This window comes from Glandiceps talaboti, chromosome 1 (genome assembly GCF_964340395.1).
Source record: "Glandiceps talaboti chromosome 1, keGlaTala1.1, whole genome shotgun sequence".
NCBI classification, from domain to species: domain Eukaryota; kingdom Metazoa; phylum Hemichordata; class Enteropneusta; family Spengelidae; genus Glandiceps; species Glandiceps talaboti.
In genome coordinates this window covers 32,537,332-32,555,904 of record NC_135549.1, presented here as the reverse complement: position 1 = coordinate 32,555,904, position 18,573 = coordinate 32,537,332, and the positions used below count along the sequence as shown (strand labels likewise).

At 36.5% G+C, this 18,573-nt stretch overlaps 1 protein-coding gene across 3 annotated transcripts in view; it reads left to right on the top strand.

Moving 5' to 3' along the window:
* The first annotated feature begins 7,588 nt into the window (after window positions 1-7,588).
* The window catches only part of LOC144432689 (N-acetylglucosamine-6-sulfatase-like), a 48,277-nt gene continuing 37,292 nt past the window's right edge, over window positions 7,589-18,573 (top strand). For all 3 annotated transcript variants that reach the window (XM_078120971.1, XM_078120963.1, XM_078120956.1), the window contains exons 1-5: window positions 7,589-7,763; window positions 8,412-8,471; window positions 10,923-11,126; window positions 11,760-11,825; window positions 15,801-15,899. In XM_078120971.1, coding sequence (XP_077977097.1) covers window positions 7,644-7,763; window positions 8,412-8,471; window positions 10,923-11,126; window positions 11,760-11,825; window positions 15,801-15,899 — 549 coding nt within the window. In that variant the 5' untranslated portion in view covers window positions 7,589-7,643. The remainder of the gene's footprint in view (window positions 7,764-8,411; window positions 8,472-10,922; window positions 11,127-11,759; window positions 11,826-15,800; window positions 15,900-18,573) is intronic.

Sequence of the window (18,573 nt, the reverse complement as noted above, 5' to 3'; positions counted from 1 at the left end):
TACTAAATCTACTCTTCTTCTGCTGTATAACTCTATGACCTTGCCCCATATCTCATATTGTATAGAGATATGGGGCAATACATACAATACATTTCTCAAGCCTATCTTAAACCTTCAAAAGAAAGTTATTCGCTTTATAACTTTTTCAAATATTGGTGCTCCCTCCTCCCCTCTTTTTCAGCAACTAGGAATTCTAAGTGTCCACCAGCAATGCAAATTTAATACTTCTTTATTTATTTTTGATTTGAGGGCCGGTCACTTCCCGCAAACAGTTAACGACTATTTCAACACACCACCAAATACGTATCACACTCGGAATACAACGAGAGATAACTTTTACATTCCAAAAGTAAATCTTACTTTGACGCAACACAATTTTCAGTATGCAGCTGCAAAACATTGGAACTCCTTACCTGAAGAATTGAAAAAAATACAATCCAGGACTACTTTTAAATCTCAGTTAAAACAGTATTTGTTACAAAATTAATTCAGCTTTTTCTACCTTACATTGCATTTAAATTTAATGCCAGTTGTTATATTTTTTTTTTGATGAGAACGCGTTTTGTTTTGTTTGTTTTTGTTTTAATTTCAAATTTGTTTTTGTTTTTGCTTTGATTATTTTATTTGTTTAATCAATTGTAGTATGGGCCACAAACTTGACTAGTTTGTTTCAAACTATTTCTGTGGTCCAGCCATAAACTCTGTATTCATCCATCAGTTTAATTGTAATATTTATTCCACTGTCTTTTGTACTTTCTCTCTTGTTATGTTGATATGATTTTGAGTTTGTGGCAAATAAAATACTATATCTAAAATACATTATGAGGCAAATATATAAAATCAATATTGTCAGGTGGACAATCTGGAAAATTAAATTTGATAAATTAAAGTCAATATTCAAAATACTACAACAAAGACCACTATACGTTGTTATACATGTACATCTGTGAACGGCACAGTGTTTAAAAACATTAAATTTACTGGCATCAGGTTTGTAAACTTTCTAGTTCTCCGATCCGGCATCTGTGGAACTTTAAAATGTAACTTGAAAAGCATATATGGACTATCATAAACATTACTTACATACTTGTAAAAAATACCATGTCTAAAAACATCCTCCGTTGCGCTGAGAGGGGATTGGCAAATCGAAAAACTTGCATAATGTGCATATTGTGTCGGTTAAAAATTATTCCGTTTAATGAATTTTCCAGAACCCTTGCAATGCTAGCCTGTGGTTTATTTTGGCAAGGTTACCAAATGATTGAGCCCTATTCCAGAATACTCCCCATGGGTGATCAAGGTATGCTGTTCCTGCGCCAAACCACAATTGAATGGGGTTGGCTAAGTATCTCCAAATATAGATTACGATCCAACCTCTCCTTGCAAATCCCACACTTATAAAGAAATCTCTTATTATGTATGAACACTGAAGTCGATTACCACTGTTATTTTATACTAGTGTACCATACATTTGCACATCTCCAGAATACGGGAAGTATGCCATATAACTGCACAAATGAAAATCAGCGACAACGTTTTTTTGTGAGCTTGAAGGGAAGAGGGAACTGGGAAACAATTTGTACAAAATATTTTCTCATCAGCCCCCACCCCTTCCGTAAGTGCTGTTCGTTCCCTCGGTTTGCATTTGCGCGGAAATGTAATTCAGGCCAGATATACTCTCTGTCTAAAATAGGTGGAACAACATTATCCACATATTAGGGCAAGAAATGGCAAGACAACTAGTTTATTAACTGTTGAAAGCTTCATAAGACAGTTGATTTCTCGGGATTCAATTACGATATGAGCAGTCAAATATTTGGTCGCTTCTTTCTTTATGTGAGGAGGATTTAATTTAGAAGTGTTTAAGACGATTTTTATGAAGATAGCACACTCGAGTAAACATATAACTATCAATCCAACAATATATACCAATGACAACTGTCAATCAAACGTGTCACGTGAACTGATTGCTTTGGTAAATGAAAATATAATTTCATTGAGACACTGACCCGCCCCTGTGCTACATCCAAGTGGGACACACAGAAGTATCTTTATACGCATATAAAGTCCAGATACGTCCTGATAAAGGAAGTCAAAAGTACAAACCATGTTTGGCAGTGTCATTTTATTTTGGTACATGCAAATGTATAATTGTTTTTTCTTCTGAGCTAACATAAAATGGAATATTAATGCTAGTACCTTTAGAATTCAAACTGTTCTTACTACATTTATCAAGTAAACAAATATACCTCACGTCTGAATAAAGACTTGAATATGTGCTGAACAAGAAAAAATGAATCGATTAACTAGAGATTCTTACATTAATACTTTGGTGACTTCTGCACAAATGTTGAAGACATTCATTGACATCACTGTACCAGTCATTCTGTAACGTACACGTACTATAGCGTAGAATGCCTGCCAATATTCGAAAATACAATACTGCAATGACTATATGCAATACTGCAATGACTATATGCAATACTGCAATGACTATATGCGATATGACTACATGAGATGACTATATGCGATATGACTACATGAGGTGACTACATGCGATATGACTACATGCGATGTGACTACATGAGATGACTACATGCGATATGACTACATGCGATATGACTACATGAGGTGACTACATGCGATATGACTACATGAGATGACTACATGCGATATGACTACATGAGATGACTACATGCAATACTGCGATGCGAGATGATGACATGATATGCGGCGATTTTGTAATGACGTTATGCCATTCGTAGATTATTCAATACGCATAATACGAGTATTGATATGAAACAGGCTAGGGAGTACTCCTCAGCATGTTGCACCGTTGCACGTGGTAAGAGGTGGACCATTTGATATCGGGGGGGGGGGGGGCTTGGAAGATTTCGGGGAAAAAAAGATGCCAAATGGATTTGTTTGAAAAAAATCCGGATATGAGAGGGTGATGGAAAAAAAAGACGGACCACTACTGCTAGAAAAAAAAATGTCTTGGCAGGGAAATGATGCACAGGTTCGAGTATACTGCAGTCAACTTGCTCGTACCTCTCCAACCAGGACACTTGTCAAATCATGACAAACAGTTTCAAACACATGTCAGGTATCAGTCAGTTTCGTTAGCATGTGGTACATATATATAAATTTGTTCTTTTCTCTGTTTCTTTCGTAAATGGTTTAAATATTACTTCATGTAAGGGTTCATAAATAACTATACATAACATTATACATATAATACATGTATTACCTAGCTACCACACTAGTTACAGAACATGCCATGTAAGTGTTTGGCTGTTTCACAATCAGTGCTTCACTTATCTTACACTTTGGGGCAAAAGTGAACTTGAAGGTTTTGTAATGGCAACCTTCATACTATTGGATAGTTTATAAAAGAACTTAATCTAAATTGTTCTAGTCTCTTCAGTATGAATTTGTCAAAAGGGATGCTATACTTCCTATTTCAGACACTACATGTATCGACACCACAACTCAAATTCAAGTTTATATTGTACACTAGGTATGACCTCCTAAAGTGCTCTAACACATAAGTAACTTTACTATACATGCAATATCAATGCCCCTATACCAATGTTACAGGCCCACTTTTATAACATGGAAAACTTAGGTAAAAAGTTATATTTACTTTAGCTTTTCGATGCTTGGCAATATATATCTCAGAGGCTATGCATAACCTAAAAATTGCCTAAATAGAAACAAAAAACTGCAGATCTGGCGGGGGGACCCCTTGCACTCCATCACCTCAGAGGCCACTCATTCGTTAAACCAACAATAAGATTCACCAAAATTGGTAAAAAAAACGTAGACATGTCCAAGCCTCAAATCAAAGTTCTTCCCTCCACCTCTTACTGTCAAGATGCTATGGAACTTTATTTCAAACATGTTTCAACCTTATGTAGTTGCTTTTTACATGTTAGAGCTGCCTTGTAAAGCTTGTAAATTATTGTCTGAAAGTGTCTGTGAATAGCCTAAACATTGCCTTTAGAAGTAAAAATCCTCCAGGCCGTTTTGTAGAACCCTAGAAACCCCCCCCATTCACACACACAATAACACACAAGAGGTGGACATATCCCAGTCTCAAAGCTCTTCCCTCTACAACTTACTGTCAGATGCTATGAAACTTTATTCAGGGGGGTCAGTGACTTTTTGTCGGCCCAATGGAAAAAAAACACTGACACCCCCATCCCCCAAGCTTGAGAAACTGACTGGTCTATCTGAATGTTTGAGTTCACCAATCAAGTTTCCGATTTGTATTTTCAGTGTGTCACCATACCATGGCATAAAAACTGTCAACGATGTTTATTTAATTGAAAATCAAACATGTATGAAATATGTAGTTTTCTAAATATAATATGTGTGTCATAGAACATCTTTTTACTCTCTCTATTACCGTGTGCCAAAACCAAACAGAAAATTGTGGCAACAAATGTAGGTGTTCAACATTGACGTAAAAAAAATACGGATATCTCAGAAAAGCAAAGAAAAAAAAGTTGCCAGCATAGGCGAAGGAGAAAAAAATAATTCTCAGGCAAGCAGGTGGGAAAAAAAATAATGACTCTCCACCAATCTTCAAAGCCCCCCAGGATATCGAATGGTCTACCCCTTATGCATATTGAATAATCTACGAGTGGCATAACGTCATTACAAAATCGCCGCATATCATGTCATCATCTCGCATCGCAGTATAGCATGTAGTCATCTCATGTAGTCATATCGCATGTAGTCATCTCATGTAGTCACATCGCATGTAGTCACCTCATGTAGTCATCTCATATAGTCATATCGCATGTAGTCATCTCATGTAGTCATCTAATGTAGTCGCATCGCATGTAGTCACCTCATGTAGTCATATCGCATGTAGTCATCTCATGTAGTCACATCGCATGTAGTCATATCGCATGTAATCATCTCATGTAGTCATATCGCATATAGTCATTGCAGTATTGCATATAGTCATTGCAGTATTGAATTTTCGAATATTGGCAGGCATTCAACGCCATAGTCGCTAGTTAGGGCGACAGCAGGCGTTCGCCCTCGATTGTATACCATCTTTCAGAAACAGAATGAAACTCAAATATTTTGCTGACACTGAAGTATAGAACACACCTATATATACACAATTTAATATGCAAGTTATTTATTAACACTCTGTTTTTTCTGTTAGAATGCTTCAGTGCATATTGCATGTATTGCATAGTACATAAAAAAATAAACAGCTGAAGCCACACAGCACAGGAGGGCAAAGTCTGACCAAATAGGATCAACTCATCTTGAATATCACGGTGTAGATTATATGTCAGTCAGTGAAAGCATACCAGATACTTAGACTCTCTCGATCTCACAGTCCTCGAAGCTTCGCATTTTTCAATTTAAAGCTAAACGAGTTGTTTTGTATGTACCGATATCATAGATAACCGCACTCGAATAACCTCAACCTTGTATGTGTCGACCACATAAAGATAACCATTCGTTGACATGTGACTGCGACGCCGAGGGCTTCGCGGAAACACAGAGCTTCGCAGCAGGGACGTATAAACATGTACATGTATACATATCTGGTCAATGAGGGCACACAATCCAAGGATATTCGAGTACGGTTATGCAGATGATAACAGTACATACAATTTACAAAACAACTCGTTTAGCTTTAAATTTGATAATGCGAAGCTCCGAGACTGTGAGAGAGTCTAACCAGATACTTGGATGACATGCCATACCATGAAAAATTACAGTATACTTATATATATTCATTTCATGTAACAGAACGCCATGTACTAATCTGTGCAATGAACAGCTAGCTCTATATTACCATATTCTTTGTTTACAACATGTATTTAATATTTATAATCAACATTTACCAGTTATAAATATCTGTGCAATGAAACCTGTCAGAGATTTTCAGCTCACCAAGTTACATGCATGCAACTATACTTTGAGGATTTTTCTAGAGTTAGTATTCTGAATTAAAATTTAAATTGTGATCAGGAGAGGGTATTGTTATCACATTTACATGTTAAAATAATACCAGCTAACACTGTTTAGTTTTAGTCCTCAATTTTCAAAATTTCTAGGCGCTCAAGAGGAACCCAATCTGATTAAAATCCGATGTAGATGTCGGCTAATCGTTCATTGCCAGTTTACCTTCGTTATTTTGCCTGAATTGACCTTCTTGGTACATGTTTACATTTTTTAAAAATAACGAAGGTAAACTAGCAATGAACGATTAGCCGACATCTATATCGGATTTTAATCAGATTGAAGAGGAACCCACCTGTACCTCAGTACCCATCACTCTGCTCCCTTTTATTTTGATTCAAATTGTATTTAGCGTTATTACTACCTTGATATGTTAAAATAACACCAGAAAATATTCTTTTAGTCCTTGAATTTCAAAAATCTCCAGGGACCCCACTTGGCTCCCTCAACATGCTCAAACTTCGATTCAACTTATACCGCCTAATTTCAAATTTTACTTTGGCTGCATTTATTTTACTGCTTCCTTTTGAAATAAGCTAACATACCATGTGTAATTTTCTCTCCCCTTGTAAATACTGAATGTTCCCTAACCAGGACTCAAACGATGTATGTAACTCAATAGTGCAGTAAACAAGCTACTATAAAAATGACGTCCCTTAGGGAGCGATCAGTTTTTACGGCTGGGGTGGGCCGGTGACTTCTTGTTCTTGTTGTACTTAAAAATAGTGACACCCCCCCTGCGATTCATCCACAAAACAATCCAACCCCCCAACCCCCCGACAAATAAAAAAACACAATAACCCCCCCCCCCCCCAATCTGTTGACAAGAAACACTCTTCTTGTTCTTGCAAAAAACACTCTAGATTCTCACAAAGCACAATACAGCACACTACATAGTTACTTTTACTCCCGGGATTTTACTATGCTACACAAGCGAGGGGGTTGGAATTGGGAGGGGTGTCCCCTCCCATGGTAAGAGCTTTTTGAAAAACGAACACCCTTTGGAGGCCATTTAGAGCACCATTTCAGAAGATTTTCAACTAATTTGTGTATCAAGTTACCATCCGACGACATTCACAAACATGACCTGTGTCAGTGTGTGTTTCTCGGAGCACAGAAAAAATGCTGAAAACAAGACACAGAAGCTAGTGCTCTGTACAGCAGTTTGAATTTCCCTCATTTGCAGATTAGCCATAATCCTCTTTATACAGCAGGATGGTCCATGATTTTGTTCAGTTGTTGAAAATAAGGTGACCCCCCCTTTATCCACACAAATGATGACCCCCCTTCTTTCAGTCCCAATTTGAATTGAGGTGTCGCCCCCCCCGGCCGTAAAAACTGATCGCTCCCTTAGCTCTGGAAATCCTAGTATGCGCTCCGAGACTCCAACACTTCTCCGTCAACTTCGCAGAGCTGACAAAGGCGTGTTGGAATCCTCGAAGCGTAGAATGTCCAGAGCGACAGCTACACGTCCCGAGCGAGATCCCTGTAACAATGTCATTGACATCTGTGAAAACGAGACAGTTCGTGACCTCTTATCGCTTGTCACATGATTCATTACTACGTCACATGATACAGAGCATCTCGCACACACACATACACAAGTTAACAACACAGCTGCAGGGTCACTGGACGGTGCAGACAAAATGTATCGCGTATTGATAGTATCGTGTATCCTCCTTTACTGTACGTGTTATGCCAACCAACCTCAGCCAAATATTGTATTTATTTTGACAGACGACCAGGACGTTGTTCTTGGTGGTATGGTGAGTGTACATGTATTGAAAAGTTGAGTGTTAACTTGTTAACTAAATGGGCGCAAGATGGTTTGGTGTCTCAGTCACCAGCGATTGAACTATTGACCACAAATAGATAGCCGAGGCGAAGTGAAAGTATGCCTAGTCTTATATCGTTATGTGTTTTCATGGATCTGTTATTAATAATAGATCCATTGTGTTATATGAAGCTATTGTTAACACATTTTGATTTTAGTTCAAACAGCGAATTCAATTTGAGTCTGAAGGCAGCATCGTAAGTACATAACTTAAGGGATATTGTAGACTCGTACGTAGTGAACCAGAGACAGTGGATCTCACTGTGTGATGTCCTGATTGTAGACGGTGCGGTGCACGGGTGTATTGACATGAAGGGACGACTTACTCCGTATGCCAGCAGGACTAGCTGTGATCATGGATGTATTAGTCTCACTAATACATCCATGCTGTGATCGAGAGAACGGAATTGAAAAAACGACTATTATCATAGTATTAATTTACTACGCATGCCAAGTTAATTGCTTCTACATGTATTAGAATTATTATTCCTTATTTGGAAAAGGCAGTGTAAAACTGTGTCCACAAACAAATAAAAAATAGCTCTGTTGGTTTTATTACACTATTTTATTGTATTGACAGACACCCATGACAAAGACAAAGAAACTACTGGCAGATGCTGGAATAACATTCTCTAATATGGTGAGTACAGGAAACTAGGAGAAATTTCTGTAATGAATGTGAAATATAAAATGACAGTGTCCTGAGAAAAGGGGGAGGGGCTGTTAAAAGGGTTTGTTTGCTTGGCACTAATGACTATTGTTGAAAGTGACACATCATGTGATGTTTACTCAGATTATACAATCCACTGTGATGAACCATAGACCCTACATGTGTAGGGTTTATGGATGAAGAAGTGTCAGCAAATCAAAGGTATGAGGTAATGTTGTAGTCAAACATATTGCAAGATGTGATACCTACAACAATACCCAAAGTATAGGCATCATGTATATGTACATCATGCAGGTTGCAACTTGCTGGTTTATTTTTTTGATATGGATGATGTTATGTGACATTGTACCATGTGACCTTGTATTATTTAGCCTGTCACATGACTGGATGACAGGATTTGCATATTAGAAAGGTTTTGTTGCCATTTATATATTGCTTACATTTTGTGATCTCTATAATTTGTATGTTTTATTGTACATGAAGGAAATTGCAGAGTTCAAAAGGTCAATGACATGTGGATGAAGTAAAGCTGGTGACAGACAATGTTTTACAATTATTCATTACATGACCAGCACATAGGTTCTATTGAATAGTACAGTTCATGTAGTGTGTGACCTGCGCAATAAGTTACCCCTAGTGCCCAGCAAAACAAATTTCTTGGGTTTTAACAAGTGAATAAATTAACATTTAATGGAAAAATAATAGCGACCCACAGCCTGCACAATAGTTACACTCAATTCCCCACAGTGACCCACAGCAGCCCACAACCCACACAGTAGTTATAATCCCAGCCTCACAAAGACCCACAGCAGCCTGCAACCCCCGCACAATAGTTAAAATCCCAGGCTTGCAGCAACCCGCAGCAGCCCGCAACCTGCACACTACATTGTAGTTACGCTCATTGTGAATGGAGTGAAATACAACAAAATGACAGTACATATAAATGGATAATGTTCTGATAATACTCTTATTAGATTCAGCTATAATATAAATTGGCAACATGGGAGAATTAAACAGTAGAACTCAACTGAGGTTTCATCAGACAGCAGAGAAGCCAAAAAATGATGTTTATTTACCAAATAGTAAAACTATTATTAACAGTTGAAATGATGTTAGTTTGGTGTTTCACTCATGTAACATTTTCTTTACACACCCTCAGACAAGTTCTATTGCAAAAGAAACAATTACATAGGTGCCATGGACAGTGGGGATGTAGAAGTAGTCAAGTTGAAATGTTGATTATCAGTTAGAAAATAAACAACTGCAGCCATTAAAATCATCAAGTCCAATGTGTAATGTTTTCATTAGAAACCTGTTTTACTGCATAATAGCAATACTTATCACTGTTCTGAGTGTGATTGGGCAAAGGATCCTGCTGTGTTGTGTTGTGTCTCTGTTATTGTTAGTCTAGAGTTAAATGTGTCTTTTTGTCAAGAACGGAATGTCACATGAATGAAATACCAAGCATCACTTCTACTGTATCTGTATTCAAAGAGACCAACCTGTGACCTAGATGCAAGTTTTTGCTCAATTTACAAGCTATCAAATGAGTAATCATTTGTGGTTTATGTGGGTTGTAACAGTTTAGTGAGAAGGGTTGTAATTCTGTACTTGGACCATTACTACAGTTGTAACAGTTTAGTGAGAAGGGTTGTAATTCTGTGGTTGGACCATTAATACAGTTGGAACAGTTTAGTGAGAAGGGTTGTAAATCTGTGGTTGGACCATTAATTCAGTTGTAACAGTTAAGTGAGAAGGGTTGTAATTCTATGGTTGGACCATTAATTCAGTTGTAACAGTTTAGTGTGAAGGGTTGTAATTCTGTGGTTGGACCATTAATACAGTTGGAACAGTTTAGTGAGAAGGGTTGTAGTTATATGGTTGGACCATTAATTCAGTTGTAACAGTTTAGTGAGAAGGGTTGTAATTCTATGGTTGGACCATTAATTCAGTTGTAACAGTTTAGTGAGAAGGGTTGTAATTCTATGGTTGGACCATTAATTCAGTTGTAACAGTTTAGTGAGAAGGGTTGTAATTCTATGGTTGGACCATTAATTCAGTTATAACAGTTTAGTGAGAAGGGTTGTAATTCTATGGTTGGACCATTAATTCAGTTGTAACAGTTTAGTGAGAAGGGTTGTAATTCTATGGTTGGACCATTAATACAGTTGTAACAGGTTAGTGAGAAGGGTTGTAATTCTATGGTTGGACCATTAATTCAGTTGTAACAGTTTAGTGAGAAGGGTTGTAATTCTATGGTTTGACCATTCAGTTGTAACAGTTTAGTGAGAAGGGTTGTAATTCTATGGTTGGACCATTGATAGCATGGATTCCAACCTTCACAATGTATTTCTGTAAAGTGCAGTGAATTTGAAACTCTTCCTTACTGATGTTTAATACACATTGTATATTTTGTATCAGTTTACAACCAGTCCTCTATGCTGTCCAAGTAGATCAAGTATTCTAACTGGTAACTATGTACACAACCATGGAGCACTCAATAATACCATAGCAGGCAACTGTAGCAGTCCTCAGTGGCAGAATGGAGCTGAGAAGAAAGCATTTATTACATACATAAAGCAAATGGGATACTCAACATTCTTTGCAGGAAAATATTTGAATCAGGTAGGTATAAATTAGAATACATGAATTGGTAGATGTATCACATCACTCATAGTAGTACTCAATGGCAGCCATATTTGTTGTTAAAACTCAATATTTTCTGCTTAACTGAAAAACTATAACACATAGAATGTCTACCCTGTATTTTCAGGTGTAAGTGTTCTGTTAAGCCCTTGACTTTGACCTTCAGGTTTAATTGTCAAAATCCAGCCATTTCTTACATATTTCAGATAGAGAAACTTTGTTGTATCTAAGTGTCGCCAATTTTATTTTTTAAAGCTTGCTTACATTAAATAAAGCTCACTGCTTGTTGGCTAATAGTATACTACTATAGGATAAATAGACATGCCTCATTGTCAAAACAGTATAACAAATGTCTGAAGAAGACAAATACAGGAAGAGGCACACTGTGTACATGTCTAATATCAGTACAATGTATATAATATATGGTTTGCTTGGCTGTAAGTAACCTCTACAGAAGGTACATTCAACACAACAATTACAAAGTTACAAACTATATAAAGCAAAAGTAAAAAGTAAAATCGTCAAAAAGACTGATTTCTTGTGTTTTAAGAGACAAAACAGACTCTTGGTTTATAGTTAAGTAAATGTAGATACTGATTTGTTTCATTCCAGTATGGAGACAAAGAAGCAGGTGGAGTTGAGCATGTACCACCAGGATGGGATTCCTGGGTAGGACTGGTAAGTCAGAAATAACATCACAACTACATGTACCACCAGGATGGGATTCCTGGGTAGGACTGGTAAGTCAGAAATAACATCACAAATACATGTACCACCAGGATGGGATTCCTGGGTAGGACTGGTAAGTCAGAAATAACATCACAACTACATGTACCACCAGGATGGGATTCCTGGGTAGGACTGGTAAGTCAGAAATAACATCACAACTACATGTACCACCAGGATGGGATTCCTGGGTAGGACTGGTAAGTCAGAAATAACATCACAAATACATGTACCACCAGGATGGGATTCCTGGGTAGGACTGGTAAGTCAGAAATAACATCACAACTACATGTACCACCAGGATGGGATTCCTGGGTAGGACTGGTAAGTCAGAAATAACATCACAAATACATGTACCACCAGGATGGGATTCCTGGGTAGGACTGGTAAGTCAGAAATAACATCACAAATACATGTACCACCAGGATGGGATTCCTGGGTAGGACTGGTAAGTCAGAAATAACATCACAAATACATGTACCACCAGGATGGGATTCCTGGGTAGGACTGGTAAGTCAGAAATAACATCACAAATACATGTACCACCAGGATGGGATTCCTGGGTAGGACTGGTAAGTCAGAAATAACATCACAAATACATGTACCACCAGGATGGGATTCCTGGGTAGGACTGGTAAGTCAGAAATAACATCACAAATACATTGTACAATTACCAAATCACAAAACAGTGGTAATATTCCATTTAAAGTTTAGTGGAATAATTAAGTTGGAATTATTACTGAAAAGTGAAAATATATCTATAGAGTCAAAGGAATAGATAGATAGATATTAGGTAAAATGAAAATACAGCTATACAGTTACAGGAATAGATAGATAGGTAAAATAAAAATATATCTATAGAGTCACAGTAATTGATATATACATGTAGGTGAAATGAAAATATATCTATAGAATTACAGGAATAGATAGATAGGTGAAATGAGAATATATCTATAGAGTCACAGGAATAGATAGATAGGTGAAATGAGAATATATCTATAGTCACTGGAATAGATAGATAGGTAAATGAAAATATATCTATAGTCACAGGAATAGATAGATAGGTAAAATGAAAATATATCTATAGTCACAGGAATAGATAGATAGGTAAATGAGAATATATCTATAGTCACAGGAATAGATAGATAGGTGAAATGAGAATATATCTATAGTCACAGGAATAGATAGATAGGTAAATGAGAATATATCTATAGTCACAGGAATAGATAGATAGGTGAAATGAGAATATATCTATAGTCACAGGAATAGATAGATAGGTAAAATGAGAATATATCTATAGTCACAGGAATAGATAGACAGGTGAAATGAAAATATATCTATAGTCACAGGAATAGATAGATAGGTAAAATGAGAATATATCTATAGTCACAGGAATAGATAGATAGGTAAAATGAGAATATATCTATAGTCACAGGAATAGATAGATAGGTAAAATGAGAATATATCTATAGTCACAGGAATAGATAGATAGGTAAAATGAAAATATATCTATAGTCACAGGAATAGATAGATAGGTAAAATGAGAATATATCTATAGTCACAGGAATAGATAGATAGGTAAAATGAAAATATATCTATAGTCACAGGAATAGATAGATAGGTAAATGAGAATATATCTATAGAGTCACAGGAATAGATAGATAGGTAAATGAGAATATATCTATAGTCACAGGAATAGATAGATAGGTAAAATGAAAATATATCTATAGTCACAGGAATAGATAGATAGGTAAATGAGAATATATCTATAGTCACAGGAATAGATAGATAGGTAAAATGAGAATATATCTATAGTCACAGGAATAGATAGATAGGTAAATGAGAATATATCTATAGTCACTGGAATAGATAGTTAGGTAAAATGAGAATATATCTGTAGTCACTGGAATAGATAGATAGGTAAATGAGAATATATCTATAGTCACAGGAATAGATAGATAGGTAAATGAGAATATATCTATAGTCACTGGAATAGATAGATAGGTAAATGAGAATATATCTATAGTCACAGGAATAGATAGATACTAGGTAAATGAGAATATATCTATAGTCACAGGAATAGATAGATAGGTAAAATGAGAATATATCTATAGTCACAGGAATAGATAGACAGGTGAAATGAGAATATATCTGTAGTCACTGGAATAGATAGATAGGTAAAATGAAAATATATCTGTAGTCACTGGAATAGATAGATAGGTAAAATGAGAATATATCTATAGTCACAGGAATAGATAGATAGGTGAAATGAGAATATATCTATAGTCACAGGAATAGATAGATAGGTAAAATGAGAATATATCTGTAGTCACTGGAATAGATAGATAGGTAAAATGAAAATATATCTATAGTCACAGGAATAGATAGATAGGTAAATGAGAATATATCAGATTCTATAGTCACAGGAATAGATAGATAGGTAAAATGAGAATATATCTATAGTCACAGGAATAGATAGATAGGTAAATGAGAATATATCTATAGTCACTGGAATAGATAGATAGGTAAAATGAGAATATATCTGTAGTCACTGGAATAGATAGATAGGTGAAATGAGAATATATCTGTAGTCACAGGAATAGATAGATAGGTAAAATGAAAATATATCTATAGTCACAGGAATAGATAGATAGGTAAAATGAAAATATATCTATAGTCACAGGAATAGATAGATAGGTAAATGAGAATATATCTATAGTCACAGGAATAGATAGATAGGTAAATGAGAATATATCTATAGTCACAGGAATAGATAGATAGGTAAAATGAGAATATATCTATAGTCACAGGAATAGATAGATAGGTAAAATGAGAATATATCTATAGAGTCACAGGAATAGATAGATAGGTAAATGAGAATATATCTGTAGTCACAGGAATAGATAGATAAGGTGAAATGAGAATATATCTATAGTCACAGGAATAGATAGATAGGTAAAATGAAAATATATCTATAGTCACAGGAATAGATAGATAGGTAAAATGAGAATATATCTATAGTCACAGGAATAGATAGATAGGTAAAATGAAAATATATCTATAGTCACAGGAATAGATAGATAAGGTGAAATGAGAATATATCTATAGTCACTGGAATAGATAGATAGGTAAAGAGAAAAGTGAATAAAGCAAAATCAATTATCTTCAGATAGAATTGTGATGTTATGTCTGGTCATTAGTTTTATGTTCAATTTTTTCTCTAAAAACACTTTTAGTTAGTAGTTGGACCGTATTGGGAAGCATGCATTTTCTAAGATTTTGGCATCCCCAATAGTAAAGTATAGTAAGTCATGTGTATCACAAGATATTGTCCAAACATGCAACATTTACGTAGTAAGTGTACACAAGTAACTCTACATGTCAGGGGACATAGTTTGAAATATTTTCAGCTTTCCTAAGAAAATAAAACCGAATTGAAAAAAAAATCGACATGTACACAAAAATCTACAAGTTGTGATAGTGACTTCAATGAAGGGTTTATGCCCATTTTGATCAGCTTTCTTATGAGACTTTGACCCTGGCCTCTATATTCAAAGGCCTATAGCTAAAATTCATTGTGCACTTGTATAACTCAGATGTGTATCAGCCCATTTCAACCAAACATGGCACAAATGTCATAACATACAGTAGTCCACATGTGCACATTCCTTTGTTTCATGACCTTCATGGTATTATGACCAATTGGCTGCCATACATGTACATGTACGTGTACTTGTACTTGTACTTGTACTTGTACTTGTACTTGTATTTGTACTTGTCATAAAGAATCAGAATATGAATTACTTAGTTGAAATGATGGGGGGGGAGACTATGTGTTCAATGAAGACTTTCTAAACAGTGGTCTTTCTTTATACAAGTTGCCATAGCAATACATATAATTATGTAATTTGTGTACATTTTATACAGGTTCATAACTCTGTTTATTATAACTATGTCCTATCTATCAATGGTACAGCTGAGAAACATGGAGATGATTATAAAACAGACTACCTTACAGATTTGTTGGTAAGTCTTATTGTTTTTATTACAAGTCAAATATCTAATGAAATATTTATTAATTCAACCAATCTATTGAAGATGTACTTCAAGATACACGGATACAACTGTTCCTACATGTACATGTAGCAACCATGCCCATGCCTATAACATAGTCAAATGGTAGCAACCACGCCCATGCCTATAACATAGTCAAATGATAGCAACCACGCCCATGCCTATAACATAGTCAATTGATAGCAACCATGCCCATAACATAGTCAAATGATAGCAACCATGCCCATGCCTATAACATAGTCAAATGATAGCAACCATGCCCATGCCTATAACATAGTCAAATTATAGCAACCACACCCATGCCTATAACAGTCAAATGATAGCAACCACACCCATGCCTATAACAGTCAAATGATAGCAACCACGCCCATGCCTATAACATAGTCAAATGGTAGCAACCATGCCCATGCCTATAACATAGTCAAATGATAGCAACCATCCCCATGCCTATAACATAGTCAAATGATAGCAACCACACCCATGCCTATAACAGTCAAATGATAGCAACCACGCCCATGCCTATAACATAGTCAAATGGTAGCAACCACGCCCATGCCTATAACATAGTCAAATGATAGCAACCATCCCCATGCCTATAACATAGTCAAATGATAGCAACCATGCCCATGTCTATAACATAGTCAAATGATAGCAACCATGCCCATGCCTATAACATAGTCAAATGATAGCAACCATGCCCATGCCTATAACATAGTCAAATGATAGCAACCATGCCCATGCCTATAACATAGTCAAATGATAGCAACCATGCCCATGCCTATAACATAGTCAAATGATAGCAACCATCCCCATGCCCATAGTCAAATGATAGCAACCATGCCCATGCCTATAACATAGTCAAATGATAGCAACCATGCCCATGCCTATAACATAGTCAAATGATAGCAACCATCCCCATGCCTATAACATAGTCAAATGATAGCAACCATGCCCATGCCTATAACATAGTCAAATGATAGCAACCATGCCCATGCCTATAACATAGTCAATTGATAGCAACCATGCCCATGCCTATAACATAGTCAAATTATAGCAACCATGCCCATGCCTATAACATAGTCAAATTATAGCAACCATGCCCATGCCTATAACATAGTCAAATTATAGCAACCATGCCCATGCCTATAACATAGTCAAATGATAGCAACCATGCCCATGCCTATAACATAGTCAATTGATAGCAACCATGCCCATGCCTATAACATAGTCAAATTATAGCAACCATGCCCATGCCTATAACATAGTCAAATTATAGCAACCATGCCCATGCCTATAACATAGTCAAATGATAGCAACCACGCCCATGCCTATAACATAGTCAAATGATAGCAACCATGCCCATGCCTATAACATAGTCAAATGATAGCAACCATGCCCATGCCTATAACATAGTCAAATGATAGCAACCATGCCCATGCCTATAACATAGTCAAATTATAGCAACCATGCCCATGCCTATAACATAGTCAAATGATAGCAACCATGCCCATGCCTATAACATAGTCAAATGATAGCAACCATGCCCATGCCTATAACATAGTCAAATGATAGCAACCACGCCCATGCCTATAACATAGTCAAATGATAGCAACCATGCCCATGCCTATAACTTAGTCAAATGATAGCAACCATGCCCATGCCCATAGTCAAATGATAGCAATCATGCCCATGCTCATAGCAACAGTCAAATGATAGCAATCATGTCCATGCTCATAGCAACAGTCAAATGATAGCAACCGTGCCCATGCTCATAGCAACAGTCAAATGATAGCAACCACACCCATGCCTATAACAGTCAAATGATAGCAACCACGCCCATGCCTATAACATAGTCAAATGGTAGCAACCACGCCCATGCCTATAACATAGTCAAATGATAGCAACCATCCCCATGCCTATAACATAGTCAAATGATAGCAACCATGCCCATGTCTATAACATAGTCAAATGATAGCAACCATGCCCATGCCTATAACATAGTCAAATGATAGCAACCATGCCCATGCCTATAACATAGTCAAATGATAGCAACCATGCCCATGCCTATAACATAGTCAAATGATAGCAACCATGCCCATGCCTATAACATAGTCAAATGATAGCAACCATGCCCATGGTCAAATGATAGCAACCATGCCCATGCCTATAACATAGTCAAATGATAGCAACCATGCCCATGCCTATAACATAGTCAAATGATAGCAACCATGCCCATGCCTATAACATAGTCAAATGATAGCAACCATCCCCATGCCTATAACATAGTCAAATGATAGCAACCATGCCCATGCCTATAACATAGTCAAATGATAGCAACCATGCCCATGCCTATAACATAGTCAATTGATAGCAACCATGCCCATGCCTATAACATAGTCAAATTATAGCAACCATGCCCATGCCTATAACATAGTCAATTGATAGCAACCATGCCCATGCCTATAACATAGTCAAATTATAGCAACCATGCCCATGCCTATAACATAGTCAAATGATAGCAACCATGCCCATGCCTATAACATAGTCAATTGATAGCAACCATGCCCATGCCTATAACATAGTCAAATTATAGCAACCATGCCCATGCCTATAACATAGTCAAATT